The sequence below is a fragment of the Heptranchias perlo genome, chromosome 10 (assembly GCF_035084215.1).
Source record: "Heptranchias perlo isolate sHepPer1 chromosome 10, sHepPer1.hap1, whole genome shotgun sequence".
NCBI classification, from domain to species: Eukaryota; Metazoa; Chordata; class Chondrichthyes; order Hexanchiformes; family Hexanchidae; genus Heptranchias; species Heptranchias perlo.
The window spans coordinates 47,721,124-47,735,441 of NC_090334.1; the positions used below are offsets into that span (position 1 = coordinate 47,721,124).

A 14,318-nucleotide genomic window follows, 5' to 3' on the forward strand; every position below is an offset into this window, starting at 1 on the left:
ACATGAAGTAGTCATTTAATACTTGCCCACTGCCTAGGGAGTGTCCCCAGAGACACACAGGACTTTTCCTACTCCGAGCTCTGGTCCATTCAAAGAGGTACAAGGAATCTGTAGTAATTCCTGCTTCACTAGGTTCACCAGTAGAGTCTCCCCACCCTGATGCAAATTAAATCAATATATTATACTGATTAAAACAGAACTGGAAAATAATGTTGTCTTAGTTTATACAAATTTTTTTCTCTTACTGCCGTATTTTATCGCTATGCTCTTCAGATAAGATTAGACCTGCATGGGATGGTGTGGCTCTAACTTATGGAAGGTCGATATGGTAGCTAAATATTGTATTCTTAACTGAGGGATAAATCTTTAAAACAATAAGAATTTTCATTCTTACCTCTGTAGTCCAGGGCTAATACGTGGAACCCATGTGCACTCAGCATCTGAGGAAGGAGGAAATTTGCAGGTGTTCACTCAACCATAAGCCCAAAATAACCTACAAATTGAATCTTTTCATGACTTTTTTTCAGATTGCATTTCATAGTATCCTGTAGTTCCCATATTATACTATGCTCCTGAGTTGAAATGATAGTATGGTGCAGCTCTCTATATACATTATCAATGCTGCTCTTCCATCATTCTACCAATGGGAATGTTTTAACAGGAAGATAAGGAATCCCTATACACATTTTTACTTCCTGTCCCCCGATGACCTGACCAAGGCTTACCCTATATGCCAAGCACAAATGTAAATGTAGGCTAGAATTCAATATAAGGCCATCCAACAACAACTTGCATTTATGTGCTATTAATGTAAAAGAAAAAGTACCAAGGTGCTTCATACACATAATCAGACAAAAACGGATGCCAAGCCAAAAAAAATAGGTTTAAAGAGTGAACAGTTGTTTTTCGGACTGGAGGAAGGTATAGAGTGGTGTTCCCCAGGGGTCGGTACTAGGAACACTGCTTTTCTTGATTTATATTAATGACTTGGACTTGGGTGTACAGGGCACAATTTCCAAATTTGCAGATGACACAAAACTTGGAAGTGTAGTAAACAGTAAGGAGGATAGTGATAGATTTCAAGAGGACATAGACAGCTGGTGGAATGGGGGGACATGTGACAGATGAAATTTAATGCAGAGAAGTGCAAAGTGATACATTTTGGTAGGAAGAACGAGAGGCAATATAAACTAAAAGGTACAATTCTAAAAGGGGGTGCAGGAACAGAGAGACCTGGGGGTATATGTGCACAAATCGTTGAAGGTGGCAGGACAGGTTGAGAAAGCGGTTAAAAAAGCATACAGGATCCTGGACTATATAAATAGAGGCATAGAGTACAAAAGCAAGGAAGTTATGATGAACCTTTATAAAACACTGGTTTGGCCACAACTGGAGTATTGTGTCCAATTCTGGGCACAGCACTTTGGGAAGGATATGAAGGCCTTAGAGTGGGTGCAGAAAATATTTATCAGAATGGTTCCAGGGATGAAGGACTTCAGTTACGTGGATAGATTGGAGAAGTTGGGGTTGTTCTCCTTAGAGCAGAGAAGGTTGAGAGGAGATTTGACAGAGGTGATCAAAATCATGAGAGGTCGAGACAGAGTAGATAGAGAGAAACTGTTCCCATTGCCGGAAGGGTCAAGAACCAGAGGATACAGATTTAAGGTGATTGGCAAGAGAAACAAAGGCGACATGAGGAAAAACTTTTTTTTACACAGCGAGTGGTTACGATTTGGAATACGTTGCCTGAGGGAGTGGTGGAGGCAGATTCAATCGTGGCTTTCAAAAGGGAATTGGATAAGTACTTGAAGGGAAAAAATTTGCAGGGCTACAGGAAAGGGCGGGGGAAAGGGACTAGCTGGATTGCGCTGGCACAGGCTCAATGGGCCAAATGACATCCTTCTGTGCTGTAATCATTCAATGATTCTATGAAAAGAATGACCTAAAGCGGAGATGGGTTATAAGGAGGGTCTTAAAGGAAGAGAGGGAGGTGGAGAGGTGAAGGAAAGGAACTCCGGAGTGGGGGGCCTAGGCGGCTGAAGGCACAGCCACAAATGATTCAGCGAAGGGAAGGAGTTACGCACAAGAGGCCAGAGTCAAAGGAACAGGGAGTGCTGGAGTAATTGCATGGCTGGAGGTGGGTAGAGATAGGAATGGGGGAAGCCCATGAAGGAATTTAAGCACGATGAAAATTTGAAATCAGAGGCAATGGAGGACCAGGAACCAGCAAGCACAGTGGTGATGGGTGAGCAGAAGTGGGATGTATCAATGTAAGATCCGACAAAGGAATGAAAGTCTGCTAATCTTATGTTTCTTAATAAAATATTAAAATTGCTGACATTGAATTCTCGGACCTACTAATTAATGAGACAAGGCATTAGCTGAAATATTACAAGGGCTAACCCAGAGGGAGCCTGGGGGGAGATTTGGCTAGATGGACAAGGGGAAGGAGGAGGAAGCAGCAGAGGCAGCTGAACGGATGGTCTCAATTGTAGTGACAAAGAGGTCCATGGGCTCCTCGCACTTGTTGGAGGTATGGCTGAAGGTGGCAGGGTGAGGGGATTAAGAAGACAGTTGGTAGTGGAGAAAATAAGCCAGGGGTCATATTTGCTCTCCAAGATGATCCTGGAGTAGCGAGCAGTTTTGGTTGAGGAGAGTGAGATCCGATAGTGCTTGATGTGGTCCTGCCAGATCTGGTGTTTGATGGCTAAACCAGTTTTGTGCCAGATATGCTCAAGTCTGTACAGCTTGGATTTGAGGGAGCGATAATGGGGACCATACTAGGAGAACAACCAGAATGGGATAGAGTAAAGGTTTTAAGAGGGCCAAGGGCATCAAAAATGGAAGTGAGGGAGTGGTTGAGCAGACCGACAGCTGCAATTTATTATGGTGAGTGTAAGGCCAAAGGGTAGGCAATTGAGAGTTTGAAGGTACGGTTGTAAGTTACCTGAAGTATTAAGAGTCTAACTTTCTAGCATTGCAGCTATTAAGTTGAACAAATTCTTCTTAAATATTCTTGATAAATAACTCAACTTTTTAAGTAAGCTGAACACATCCACAAAATGCCGATATTTTTAGCTATATTTAACTTTTAACAAGACAACTATAAAGGTTACAAATATGAATTATACAGGGAAAACAGGTAAAAGTAATTTTTCTAGAGTTGGTAAAGAGCCTAGGAAAATATGCACTGATGAAAGTAAAGTATTAGTTACCTTTACCAGTTCAACTCTGTGTCCTTCAGCTCTAAATTTAATTAACAAGATTTTTAATTACTACACAGAAATATAACTGAAAATACCAATATGTGAGTCTACTAAACACTAGTAAATGTGATACAGATTCTGGTGATACTGTAATTATTACATAATCACTTGTGCATTTAAAATAGCATCACCTACTGCCTCCATTCCCATGGAGATAAACTATTACTGGATTATCATCTCCCAGTGCGGCTTCATACCACTGCTGGTCCTTCCCTCTAGCTTCCTGCCATCTCTTGTCTGGTACAGTATGCCTAGAAAAAGGAGTCATATTCATAATGAAAGAAAAATATCTAATTCTGCTAAAAATCAAGTATTAATTACATCAATATTCGATACTTACCAAACCCCTACTGTAATTCCTTCTTCAGGAATGAGATATAAATTTACAGTGTGGTTCAGTAAATAGTTTGCAGGTTGCTTAAAATCAATAAATGGTCGTCGCACTGTAATAGAAAAAATAAAATCTCAATGACAACTTAGAATTTTGGATATAGCACTTTCTTTTATAAATCAAATCATAATGTAATTGATATATATAATCCCCTAGCCAGCTTTGAAAATGAGCAACATTGATATTTTTTTCCTGTTATTGGATAAAATGGTGGGGCTGAATTGATATTCTGGAGTTTCACTTCAGTTGTTTCCTTTCAAGACTGAAATGGCAATTTTCTCCAGTCTTTCCTAATAGCTCAGTTCTCTGATGTTAATGATGAGCGTCTCAGCTCTTCTCTGTACTACCTCTTATGTTTGAATGTTCCCCTTGAGCCTCAGTGGCCAAACCTTGGTACAGTTTTAAGGTCTAACCAGTGCACTGTACAGTTCAATCATGGAGGGTGAAATTCGTCTGCGCCAGTAACGCAAAACAGGCTCATAGCGAGTCGACAGCCCGTTTTACACCACATCTGATTTTCTTTTCCACTGACGTCAAGAAAATTGGGTGCTGTGTAAAACGGGCTGCCAACTCGCTATGAGCCCATTTTGCGTTACTGGCATGGACCAATTTCACCCCAATAATTTCTTCTGACTTGTACCCTACTGTTTTGGCTATAAAATTCAGTATTCTATTTGTTTTGATTGCACCTTTGCAGTGATTATGTTAAATGATGAGTCTACTAATTCCCTAGATCTTTCAACTTCACCCGTAGCTATTTCAATACCATTCATAGAGTACATGTTGCTCATTTTATCTTCCTGTGCGTAATACTTGTCTTAGGAACAACAGTAGGCCACTCAGCCCCTCGAGTCTGCTCCGCCATTCAATTAGTTCAAGGCTAATCTGTATCCCGACTCCATTTATCCGCCTTAGTACCATATCCCTTGATACCTTCACCTAATAAAAATTTATCAATCTCAGTTGTGAAAGCTCCAATTGTCCTAGCAACCTCAGTCTTTTGGGGGAGAGAATTCCAGATTTCTACTACCCTATGAAAACTTCCATATAGGGATACCTCCAAGTATTCATTGACTCTCTCATAATGATAGTCAGCACCTCAAATATCATCCTTTGCCTCTCATCTTATCCTAGAATGAATACTGTCCATTCCTCGATATGAATTTGTTTTGCATCCTTTAAGCCTGTTCTAGGTGATCTACACTGGCTCCTGCTTTCCCAAGACCTCCAATTTAATATTCTCATCCTCATGTTTCAACCCCATCATGGCCTAGGTATTTCAGTATCCTCCTCCAGCCCTACCCACCACCTCCCCCTCCTCCTCCTCCTCACCCCCAAACTCTCCATTCTTCTGACTCTAGTCTTTCGTGCATCTCCCCCTTCGCCCCACTTCTGGCCGCTGAAGCCATCTGCCATCAAGGCTGTACACTCCAGAATTCCCTCCCTAAACAGTCCGCCTCTCCTTAAACCTCAAGCTTTTAGACTAATACCTCCTTCTTTGGTGCAGCATCCATTTTTGTCTGATTACGCTTCTGTGAACCGCCTTGGGACATTTTTCTACATTAACGGCAATATATAAATGCAAGTTGTATCAGTGTATTCAGGAAAGGAATGGGGAAAACAAAGTATATTCTAAAACCACAGTTATACTTACAAAAATTAAGATAGACAAGTTTTGTCACAATAGTAGGACATATCTTGAAGGCAAATGGTATGGTGACATAAATAACGATGGGTGTTAAAAAAATCAGCTTCAGTTCAGAGCCATGGTTTCTGAGCATCCTGTTTTTTAAAAAAAATTCTCATGTGAACAAAAGCAGTGACAATGGTACAGATTATTGGTAATCTTTTGGGATCAGATTATATTCATTTTAAATTATGCCCATTAACTGGAGAAATGCTCATTTAAAAATATGAACATCTACATCCTCTCCATACAAAAAAAATGACAGAATTATAAAAATTTGAGAAGGAACATTTTGATGTCAAGGCAAATTTCCAATACATTTCGGCATAAAGGAAAAATCTTTGTGCATAAATTACATTTTACAGTGTTACCAGCAGGCTTATTTAGTGCATTGCTATTGATACATAATAGTAAAAATCATCTTAAGTTGCTCCCAGTACTGTTAACACCTGTGGCAGACTGTAACCACCAGAACTTTACCCTCATATTATACAGCTCAAAATGTTCTCTTTGGTCACAATTCAGATTTGGAAGGACTGTGCTGCCAGGTTTTTTCATGATTCAAATGTACATGGTACAAAAATTTCACATGTCAACCAATATGCTTCACTAGAATCCAAGTGCATGTTTAAGGCCTGTTAACTTCAACTGCAATTTATGTTTGAGGCAAGTAATGTATATCAAAATGGGACAAAAATTGTATTTGCAATCAAAACACAAAATTTTAGCACAATTAGAACACCTGAACCTAACAGTAAGATTTCATAATTCTGTTGTGGGCGGGTAATGTTACGGAGATGGAAGTAGGCAGTCTTTCTGACGATAGGATAGAGGGTTGGAAGCTCAGATCCGGATTGAATAGAGTTCTGAGGTTGCAAACAGTCTGGTTCAACCTAAGACAGTAGCCAGAGAGGGGGATGGAATGAATGGCAAGGGTACGGAATTTGGTTGGAGGCCAAAGACGATGATTTCAGTCTTCTCAATGTTTAATCAGAGGAAATTGCGAAGACTGTATGGGACAACAGTGATAGCACAACAGGCAGTGGTGGGGCCAAGTGAGATAGATTTAGGTGTCATCAGTATACATGTAACTAGGACTACTGCACAGAGGAAATGGGTTAGTAATGCATTATATACACACTGCCTGGTTAACAAGAATATTAGATTCATGGAAGCTGGCTATTACAGACATGGGTGCTGATTGCTGTGAATGTTACATACACAGAGACTGGTTACTGAAGATATTACAGACACGGGAGCTGTTTTTTGGAGACATGATACAGTCATGGCTGGATACCAAGGACATTAAACACACGAAATAAAAACAGAAAATGCTGGAGAAGCTCAGCAAGTCAAGCAGCATCTGTGGAGAAACAGAGTTAACGTTTCAGGTCGAAGGCCTTTCATCAGAACTGGAAGATGTTACAAGAGCTAACGTTTTTGAGCCAGTACAGAGCCAGGGAAAGTGGGGGGGAGGGGGGAAGGGGGCGAGGGGGGAAGGGGGGGAAGAGAAGGGAGGAGAGAGGAGGAAAGAACAAAAGGGAAGGTCTGTGATAGGGTAGAGGGCGCGAGTGATTAAATGACAAAAGGGATGATGGTACAAGGCAAGGAAGGTGGTAATAGGACAAGTAAACAAACAAAAGATTGATCAGGAGTAGCTGTAAATGGCATCAGCAGATCCATGACCAGCGCTAGCTGACCGAAAAAATGGGAGCAGTGGTTATGATCTGAAATGATTGAAATCAATGTTGAGTCCAGAAGGTTGTAAAGTGCATAAATGAAAGATGAGGTGCTGTTCTTCAAGCTTCCATTGAGCTTCATTGGAACAGAGGCCAAGGACAGAGAGGTCAGAGTGAGAAGGGGAATTAAAATGGCAAGCGACCGGCAGGTCAGGGTCACACTTGCGGACAGAATGGAGGTGTTCAGCAAAGCAATCACTCAATCTGCATTTGATCTCCCCGATGTAAAGGAGACCGCATTGTGAGCAGTGAATACAGTATACTAAATTGAAAGAACTACAGTAATCCACTGTTTCACCTGGAAGGAGTGTTTGGGGCCCTGGACGGTGGGAAGGGAGGAGATGAAGGGGCAGGTGTTGCATCTCCTTTGCTCACACGGGAAGTGCCGTGGGGAGAAGAGCGGTGTTGGGGGTGATGGAAGAGTGGACAAGGGTGTCGCGGAGGTAGCGGTCCCTTCAGAATGCTGAAAGGGGAGAGGAGGAGAAGATGTGCTTGGTGGTGGGATCGTGCTGGGGGTGGCGGAGGATGATACGTTGAATGTAGAGGCTGGTGGGACCCTATCGTGATTCTGGAAGGGTAGGGAAGAGAGCAGAAGTACAGGAAATAGGATGGACATGGTCGAGGGCCCTATCAACCACAGTGGAGGGGAATCCTCGGTTGAGGAAAAAGGAAGATATATCGGAAGCACTGGTGCGGAAGGTGGTATCGTTAGAACAGATGCGACAGAGACGGAGAAACTGGGAGAAGGGAATGGAGTCCTTGCAGGAAGCGGGGTGGGAGGAAGTGTAATCAAGGTAGCTGTGGGGGTTGGTGGGCTAATAATAGATATTGGCTGACAGCTTATCCCCAGAAATGGAGATAGAGGAGTCAGGGAAGAGTCAGAGATGGATCATGTAAAGGAGAGGGAAGGGTGGAAATTGGAAGCAAAGTTGATGAAATTTCCCAGTTTGGGGCGAGAGCAGGAAACGGCACCAATACAGTCATCAATGTACCGGAAAGAGAGATGAGGGAGAGGACCTGAGTAGGACTGGAACAAGGAATGTTCCACGTATCCCACAAAAAGGCAGGCATAGCTGGGACCCATATGGGTTCCCATAGCGACATCTTTTATTTGGAGAAAGTGAGTGGAGTCAAAGGAGAAGTTGTTCAACGTAAGAACAAGTTCAGCCAAGAGGAGGAGGGTGATGGTGGATGGGGACTGGTTGGGCCTCCATTCAAGGAAGAAGCGGAGGGCCCGCAGGCCTTCCTGGTGGGGGATGGAGGTGTAGAGGGACTGGATATCCATGGTGAAAAGAAGACGGTTAGGGCCAGGGATCTGGAAACTGTTAAAAGTTTCAGGAAGCCGCGAGAGCAATGGTTCAAGGAACTCTGAATATCTGTAATCAAGGGTGAATCTGAAACATGAAGGGTGGAATTTAAGTTGGAAACCACATGGAGTCAGTCGGAGCTGGACATTCACAGGCTGGTAACTAGAGGTAGTACAAACAGGAAGGCTGATTATCAGAGAAGTTATACACATAGGGGTGGTTGCAGGAGCCATCACACAGTCGAGGTATATTACCAATCACACACACAGGTCGGTTCCTGAGGATATTATAAACACGGGTGGTGGTTAACAAAGATAGAACACACAGGGGCAGGTTACTGGGACCTTTATAGAGGTGGGGGCCAGTTACCGGGAATAATAGGGATGGAAACTGGGTATATTACACACAAATCGGGGGAGGGGGGAAGCTAAATACCCTAAATAATACACAGGGGATGGTTACTCCAGATAAAATGGTGGCTGGGTCAGTCAGTGGGGAGATTCAAAGGCTGGTACAAGAGTCCCGTGTCCCTCAAGCCTTGGCCCTCCCGCTGTAAGGAGCGGGTTAAACTGACCTGACGGCCGCGGTCCCTGCCGCGTTCATAGTGTTTAAAGTGACAGCTCAAAGGAAACGCCGCCTGAAAACAGCACGGAACCGAGGGTCAATACCAGCGGCAGCAAACAAATAACCGCGGTCAAAACCTCACACCGACCACATTCATTAAACGGCCGCCGTCCCTCTCCCGGACCATTATTCCAGAACCCTCCCCCTCACCGGGCCCAGGCTCCTCCCACTGACCCGGGACTCCAGGCCCCGCCCTCACAGGGAGGGGAGATTCAGGCCCCGCCCTCTCACAGGGAGGAATTCAGGCCACGCCCTCTTACGGGGGGCGGGGAGATTCAGGCCCCGCCCTCTCACAGGGAGGGAAGATTCAGGCCCCGCCCTCTCGCAGGGAGGGGAGATTCAGGCTCCGCCCCCATACTGTGAGGGGAGATTCAGGCCCCGCCCCCATACTGTGAGGGGAGATTCAGGCCCCGCCCCCATACTGAGGGGAGATTCAGGCCCCGCCCTCTCACGGGGGAGGGGAGATTCAGGCCCCGCCCCCATACTGTGAGGGGAGATTCAGGCCCCGCCCCCATACTGTGAGGGGAGATTCAGGCCCCGCGCTCTCACGGGGAGGGGAGATTCAGGCCCCGCCCTCTCACGGGGAGGGGAGATTCAGGCCCCGCCCTCTCACGGGGAGGGGAGATTCAGGCCCCGCCCTCTCACGGGGAGGGGAGATTCAGGCTCCGCCCTCTCACGGGGGAGGGGAGATTCAGGCCCCGCCCTCTCACGGGGAGGGGAGATTCAGGCCCCGCCCTCTCACGGGGAGGGGAGATTCAGGCCCCGCCCTCTCACGGGGAGGGGAGATTCAGGCCCCGCCCTCTCACGGGGAGGGGAGATTCAGGCCCCGCCCTCTCACGGGGAGGGGAGATTCAGGCCCCGCCCTCTCACGGGGAGGGGAGATTCAGGCCCCGCCCTCTCACGGGGAGGGGAGATTCAGGCTCCGCCCTCTCACGGGGGAGGGGAGATTCAGGCCCCGCCCTCTCACAGGGAGGGGAGATTCAGGCCCCGCCCTCTCACGGGGGAGGGGAGATTCAGGCCCCGCCCTCTCACGGGGGAGGGGAGATTCAGGCCCCGCCCTCTCACGGGGAGGGGAGATTCAGGCCCCGCCCTCTCACGGGGGAGGGGAGATTCAGGCCCCGCCCTCTCACGGGGGAGGGGAGATTCAGGCCCCGCCCTCTCACGGGGGAGGGGAGATTCAGGCCCCGCCCTCTCACAGGGAGGGGAGATTCAGGCCCCGCCCTCTCACGGGGGAGGGGAGATTCAGGCCCCGCCCTCTCACGGGGGAGGGGAGATTCAGGCCCCGCCCTCTCACGGGGAGGGGAGATTCAGGCCCCTCTCTCTTGCCGGGGCTCCTCCCACTGACCTGGGACTCCAGGAACCTCAATCAAAAGCAAAATATGAAGTGGAGATGCCGGTGATGGACTGGGGTGGACAAATGTAAGGAATCTTACAACACCAGGTTATAGTCCAACAGTTTTATTTGAAAATCACAAGCTTTCGGAGGCTTTCTCCTTCGTCACACTCGCTCACCTGACGAAGGGGATAATCTCCGAAAGCTTGTGATTTTCAAATAAAACAGTTGGACTATAACCTGGTGTTGTAAGATTCCTTACAAAAGCAAAATAGTGAGAATGCTGGAATTCTGAAATCAAAACAGAAAATGCTGGAAATACTCAGCAGGTCAGGCAGCATCTGTGGAGAAAGAAACAGAGTTAACGTTTCAGGTCGATAACCTTTCGTCAGAACTGGAAGAAGTTGAAGATTTGAAGATTGTTTTTAAGCAAATACAAAACTAGGGAAAGGGAGGGGAGGAAAGAACAATAGGAAAGGTCTGTGGCGGGCAAGAGTGATTAAATGACAAGAGGGATGATGGTGCAAGGCAAGGAGAATGGTAATGGGACAAGTATAGGAACAAAAGATGGGTCTAGAAGAGCTGTGAATGGCAACATCAGAACCATTACCAGCACTTGCTGTCTGAAAAAATGGGATTAGCGGTTATGATCTGAAGCTATTGAAATCAATGTTGAGTCCAGAAGGTTGTAAAGTGCCTTATCAAAAGATGAGGTGCTGTTCCTCGAGCTTCCGTTGAACTTCACTGGAACAGTGTAGGAGGCCGAGGACAGAGGTCAGAGTGGGAGTGGGACGGGGAATTAAAATGGCAAGTGACCGGAAGCTCAGGGTCACGCTCAGGAACCGTTCCCTCCGCGACATCCTGATCCACTCATTCATTACCCCCAACACTACTTCCAGCATTTTCTGTTTTTACTCCAGGACCCTCCTCTGACCGAGAATCCAGGCTTTTCCCCCGACCTAAAGTCCAGGCCCTCCCCCTAACCAGGAGTCCAGGCCCTCCCCCTGATCAGGGCTCCAGGCCCCTCCCCCAGACCTGGGACTCCTAGCCCCTCCCTCTGAGCTGTGAGTCCAAGCCCTTCCCCATGAATTGGGAGCCTAGGCCCCCCCCTGCTGACCCAAGAGTCCAGGGTCCTCCCCTGACCAGGAGTACAGGCTCCTCCCCCTGACCCGGGAGTCAAGGCTGTCTGTGCAGCGGCCGCACTGCATAACACGTGACACTGACAACTGAGTTGAGCCTCTGCCATTTCCAAACCACCTCCCTACCCGGTTCTCCTTCCTCTTCTACCCCTTTCACTCCTTCCCACCCTTCCCCACTCCTTCTCCCCATTCCCTTCTCCTCTCCCCAACTCTCTCCCTACTCTTCTCCATCTCTCCACATCTCTCTCCTCTACTGCCCATCACTCTCCCAATCTTACATTCTATCCTCCTTTCCTGCCGATCCACCACCACAACAGATGGCACAGGAGGAGGAAGATGGGGAGAAATTTCTCCCTCATTGCATATGATGATAATGTGTCTAAGAACTGGGACAACTTACCTATGCAGCTGCTTTATCCTGCTCCAACCCCTGCCAGGGATGCCAGTGGTGCTTGATTGTGCTGTGGTATCATGAACTTCTTAGATCTGAAGTGCCTCTTGTGTCAGGGCTTCCGAGTCCCCGAAGGGCTCTTCAATAGACTGCATCACCACTGTAGGTTTGTGGGCAGCCCTGCAGGGGACCCCTGCATGAGCAAGCATCTGAGAGGATTGCTTGGAATGTTCACAAGTTGTTATCAGGAGGGAGGGCGGCATCATGAAGGTAATTCTAGGCATGTCACTTGTGCTGGGTTCTGGATCTGAGTGCCCACTGATCAGTGGAAGAGCAGACTTCACTATATCAGTTAGATCCTGCAGACCCTGGGAGATGGCACCCTGAATCTGTTGGAAACTGGTTGCCATCATCTCTCCAAACGGTCCTTTAAAGCCTGAAGGCCATCGGTCAAGTTGGAGACACTGACTAGTCTAGAGGCCTCTTTTTCGAGGGGGTGAGTGGGGGGAGTGAGGTGCAGATGTTCCTGCTGCTAACACTGCAAGATAACACTGCGTTGTGCCAAATCCTTCTCAGATATTGGCACTCAGGATGGTATGAGACTCCATCGTGACCCCTGCCACCTGACTTGGGTCTTCCGAGATGGTTCTCAGTTAGTGTGATGCTCATTCAATAGCATTCTTTTTGGAGCAGGACCTCAGGGAGATTTCAAACATGTTCAAACATGAGCATATGCCCAGTACTATTTACTTTATTTTGCATAATTTAGCTACAGGACATGTAAGCCTATATCTGAGGTTTGGTACAAAAATAGTATATTTACCAAGATTTATATATCGAGGAAGTAAACTCACCCTATAGGCGCATACCCAGAAAGTTACCCCCTTAACCTATTTGAGGCAATTTTTCAGTTGTCACCTTTTTTGTGAATGTATTAACTTTTTTCAAAGCTATTGGTCAAGTTTTGCAAGTTTTCTAGGTTGACATGTAAGCAAATAATTTTTTCTACCTGTTTTAAAGATGAAAACCTAGATTATAAAGGGCCAGTACTGAAACAGAGCAGAATCTCCAGCTGCCAGTCTGCTGCACCCGGACTCTGTCCCAAATCATCAGGTCAGGGTCATTTGCATTTGGAGGGGTTGATGGGAACCCACGCCATTTGTGGTGTTACTGGAGTGTCTGCCTCACTGGGGATACAGGAATTTTGGAGTGGCACCTTGCCACAGCATTAAAGGGGACTACCATGCTGTCCAAAGATAGCCAGAGAAGGTCAAAATTTTGCACAATTCAAAGGCAACACATTCCCAAAGGCAATTGATCACAATTTTCTGATATATGCTCACTGCTTAGATGATGGTTAGAATGTGGAATTCTTTGCCACAAACCATCGTTGAAGCACAATCCGCACATTTTTTAAACAGGAATTAGGAATCTGGCAACTGAAGCATTTGCAGGCTCCATTTGCACCAGAATCATGTCCTGGCACTCATCATGCAGTTATAACATTGAGGACAATTGAGCGCAAACTGGTGGGAAGCACCCACCCACCCACCACTTTGAATGGAATTTGATAGCATTAAAACAATTCAGCCTACCCGCGTACACTGCACAGCCAATAAGATCCCCCACCCAAGAATTTCAGGTCCAAAGTGTTTTAAATTGCATGCTGTAACAGACGACATCATGTTTTACAGTTAGGGTTGCCAACTCTTGTTGGACGTATTACTGGAGGTTTCATCACATGACCTCCCGCCTCCAACCGCGCCGCCCAGTCAAGGATCCATTTTCGGCATCTCCAATATTTTTATAACTAATTAACAAAAGTTTTTGAAGTAAACAAGAAAAACTATTTTTTTAATGCCCCTATGATTTTTCTCCTGGGTTTCTCAAAGTAGTGTCTGGGAAATTAATCTTTAATTCTTGGAGACGCCAGGACATTCCTGGAGGGTTGGCAACCCTACTTACACTGTGCTATTCAATGACTCCTGGACCTTATTTCTTCCATTGGCTGCCATCACCAGTGACGCAGTATCAAGAATGGCATGAAGGTTATGAGACAGTAGAAATTTAAAGACAGATTTTCCAAACACATATGGTGAGATACTATGCATGCCACAAGCATGCATTTGTGAGCAGCAGGCTAAAAAAATTATTTAATAAATGATGGGGAAAAATTTGTAGAACTATGGGGAAAGAGGGGAATGGGACTAATTGGATAGCTCTTTCAAAGAGCCGGCACAGGCACCATGGGCCGAATGGCCTCCTTCTGTGCTGTATAATTCTTTTTTTTTATTCGTTCATGGGATGCAGGAACAGTTTGGCTAGAGGCGTGGCTAGTTCTGGAGCACAAGTCTTCAGCACTACAGCCGGGAGATTGTCGGGGCCCATAGCCTTTGTTTTATCCAGTGCACTCAGCCGTTTCTTGATATCACATGGAGTGA

General features: G+C 46.2%; 1 protein-coding gene across 5 annotated transcripts in view; it reads right to left on the minus strand.

Moving 5' to 3' along the window:
- The window catches only part of LOC137326143 (lysophosphatidylserine lipase ABHD12-like), a 29,918-nt gene extending 20,742 nt beyond the window's left edge, over positions 1-9,176 (minus strand). For 2 of the 5 annotated variants that reach the window (XM_067991015.1, XM_067991014.1), the window contains exons 1-7: positions 8,965-9,151; positions 5,312-5,439; positions 3,607-3,709; positions 3,398-3,517; positions 3,216-3,246; positions 395-440; positions 27-156 (exon numbers count right to left, since the gene is read on the minus strand). In XM_067991015.1, coding sequence (XP_067847116.1) covers positions 27-156; positions 395-440; positions 3,216-3,246; positions 3,398-3,517; positions 3,607-3,709; positions 5,312-5,439; positions 8,965-8,993 — 587 coding nt within the window. In that variant the 5' untranslated portion in view covers positions 8,994-9,151. Of the gene's footprint in view, positions 1-26; positions 157-394; positions 441-3,215; positions 3,247-3,397; positions 3,518-3,606; positions 3,710-5,311; positions 5,440-8,964 lie in introns of all 5 variants that reach the window. The other 3 variants (XM_067991018.1, XM_067991017.1, XM_067991016.1) reach the window with 2 other exon arrangements.
- Between the last annotated feature and the right edge of the window lie 5,142 nt (positions 9,177-14,318).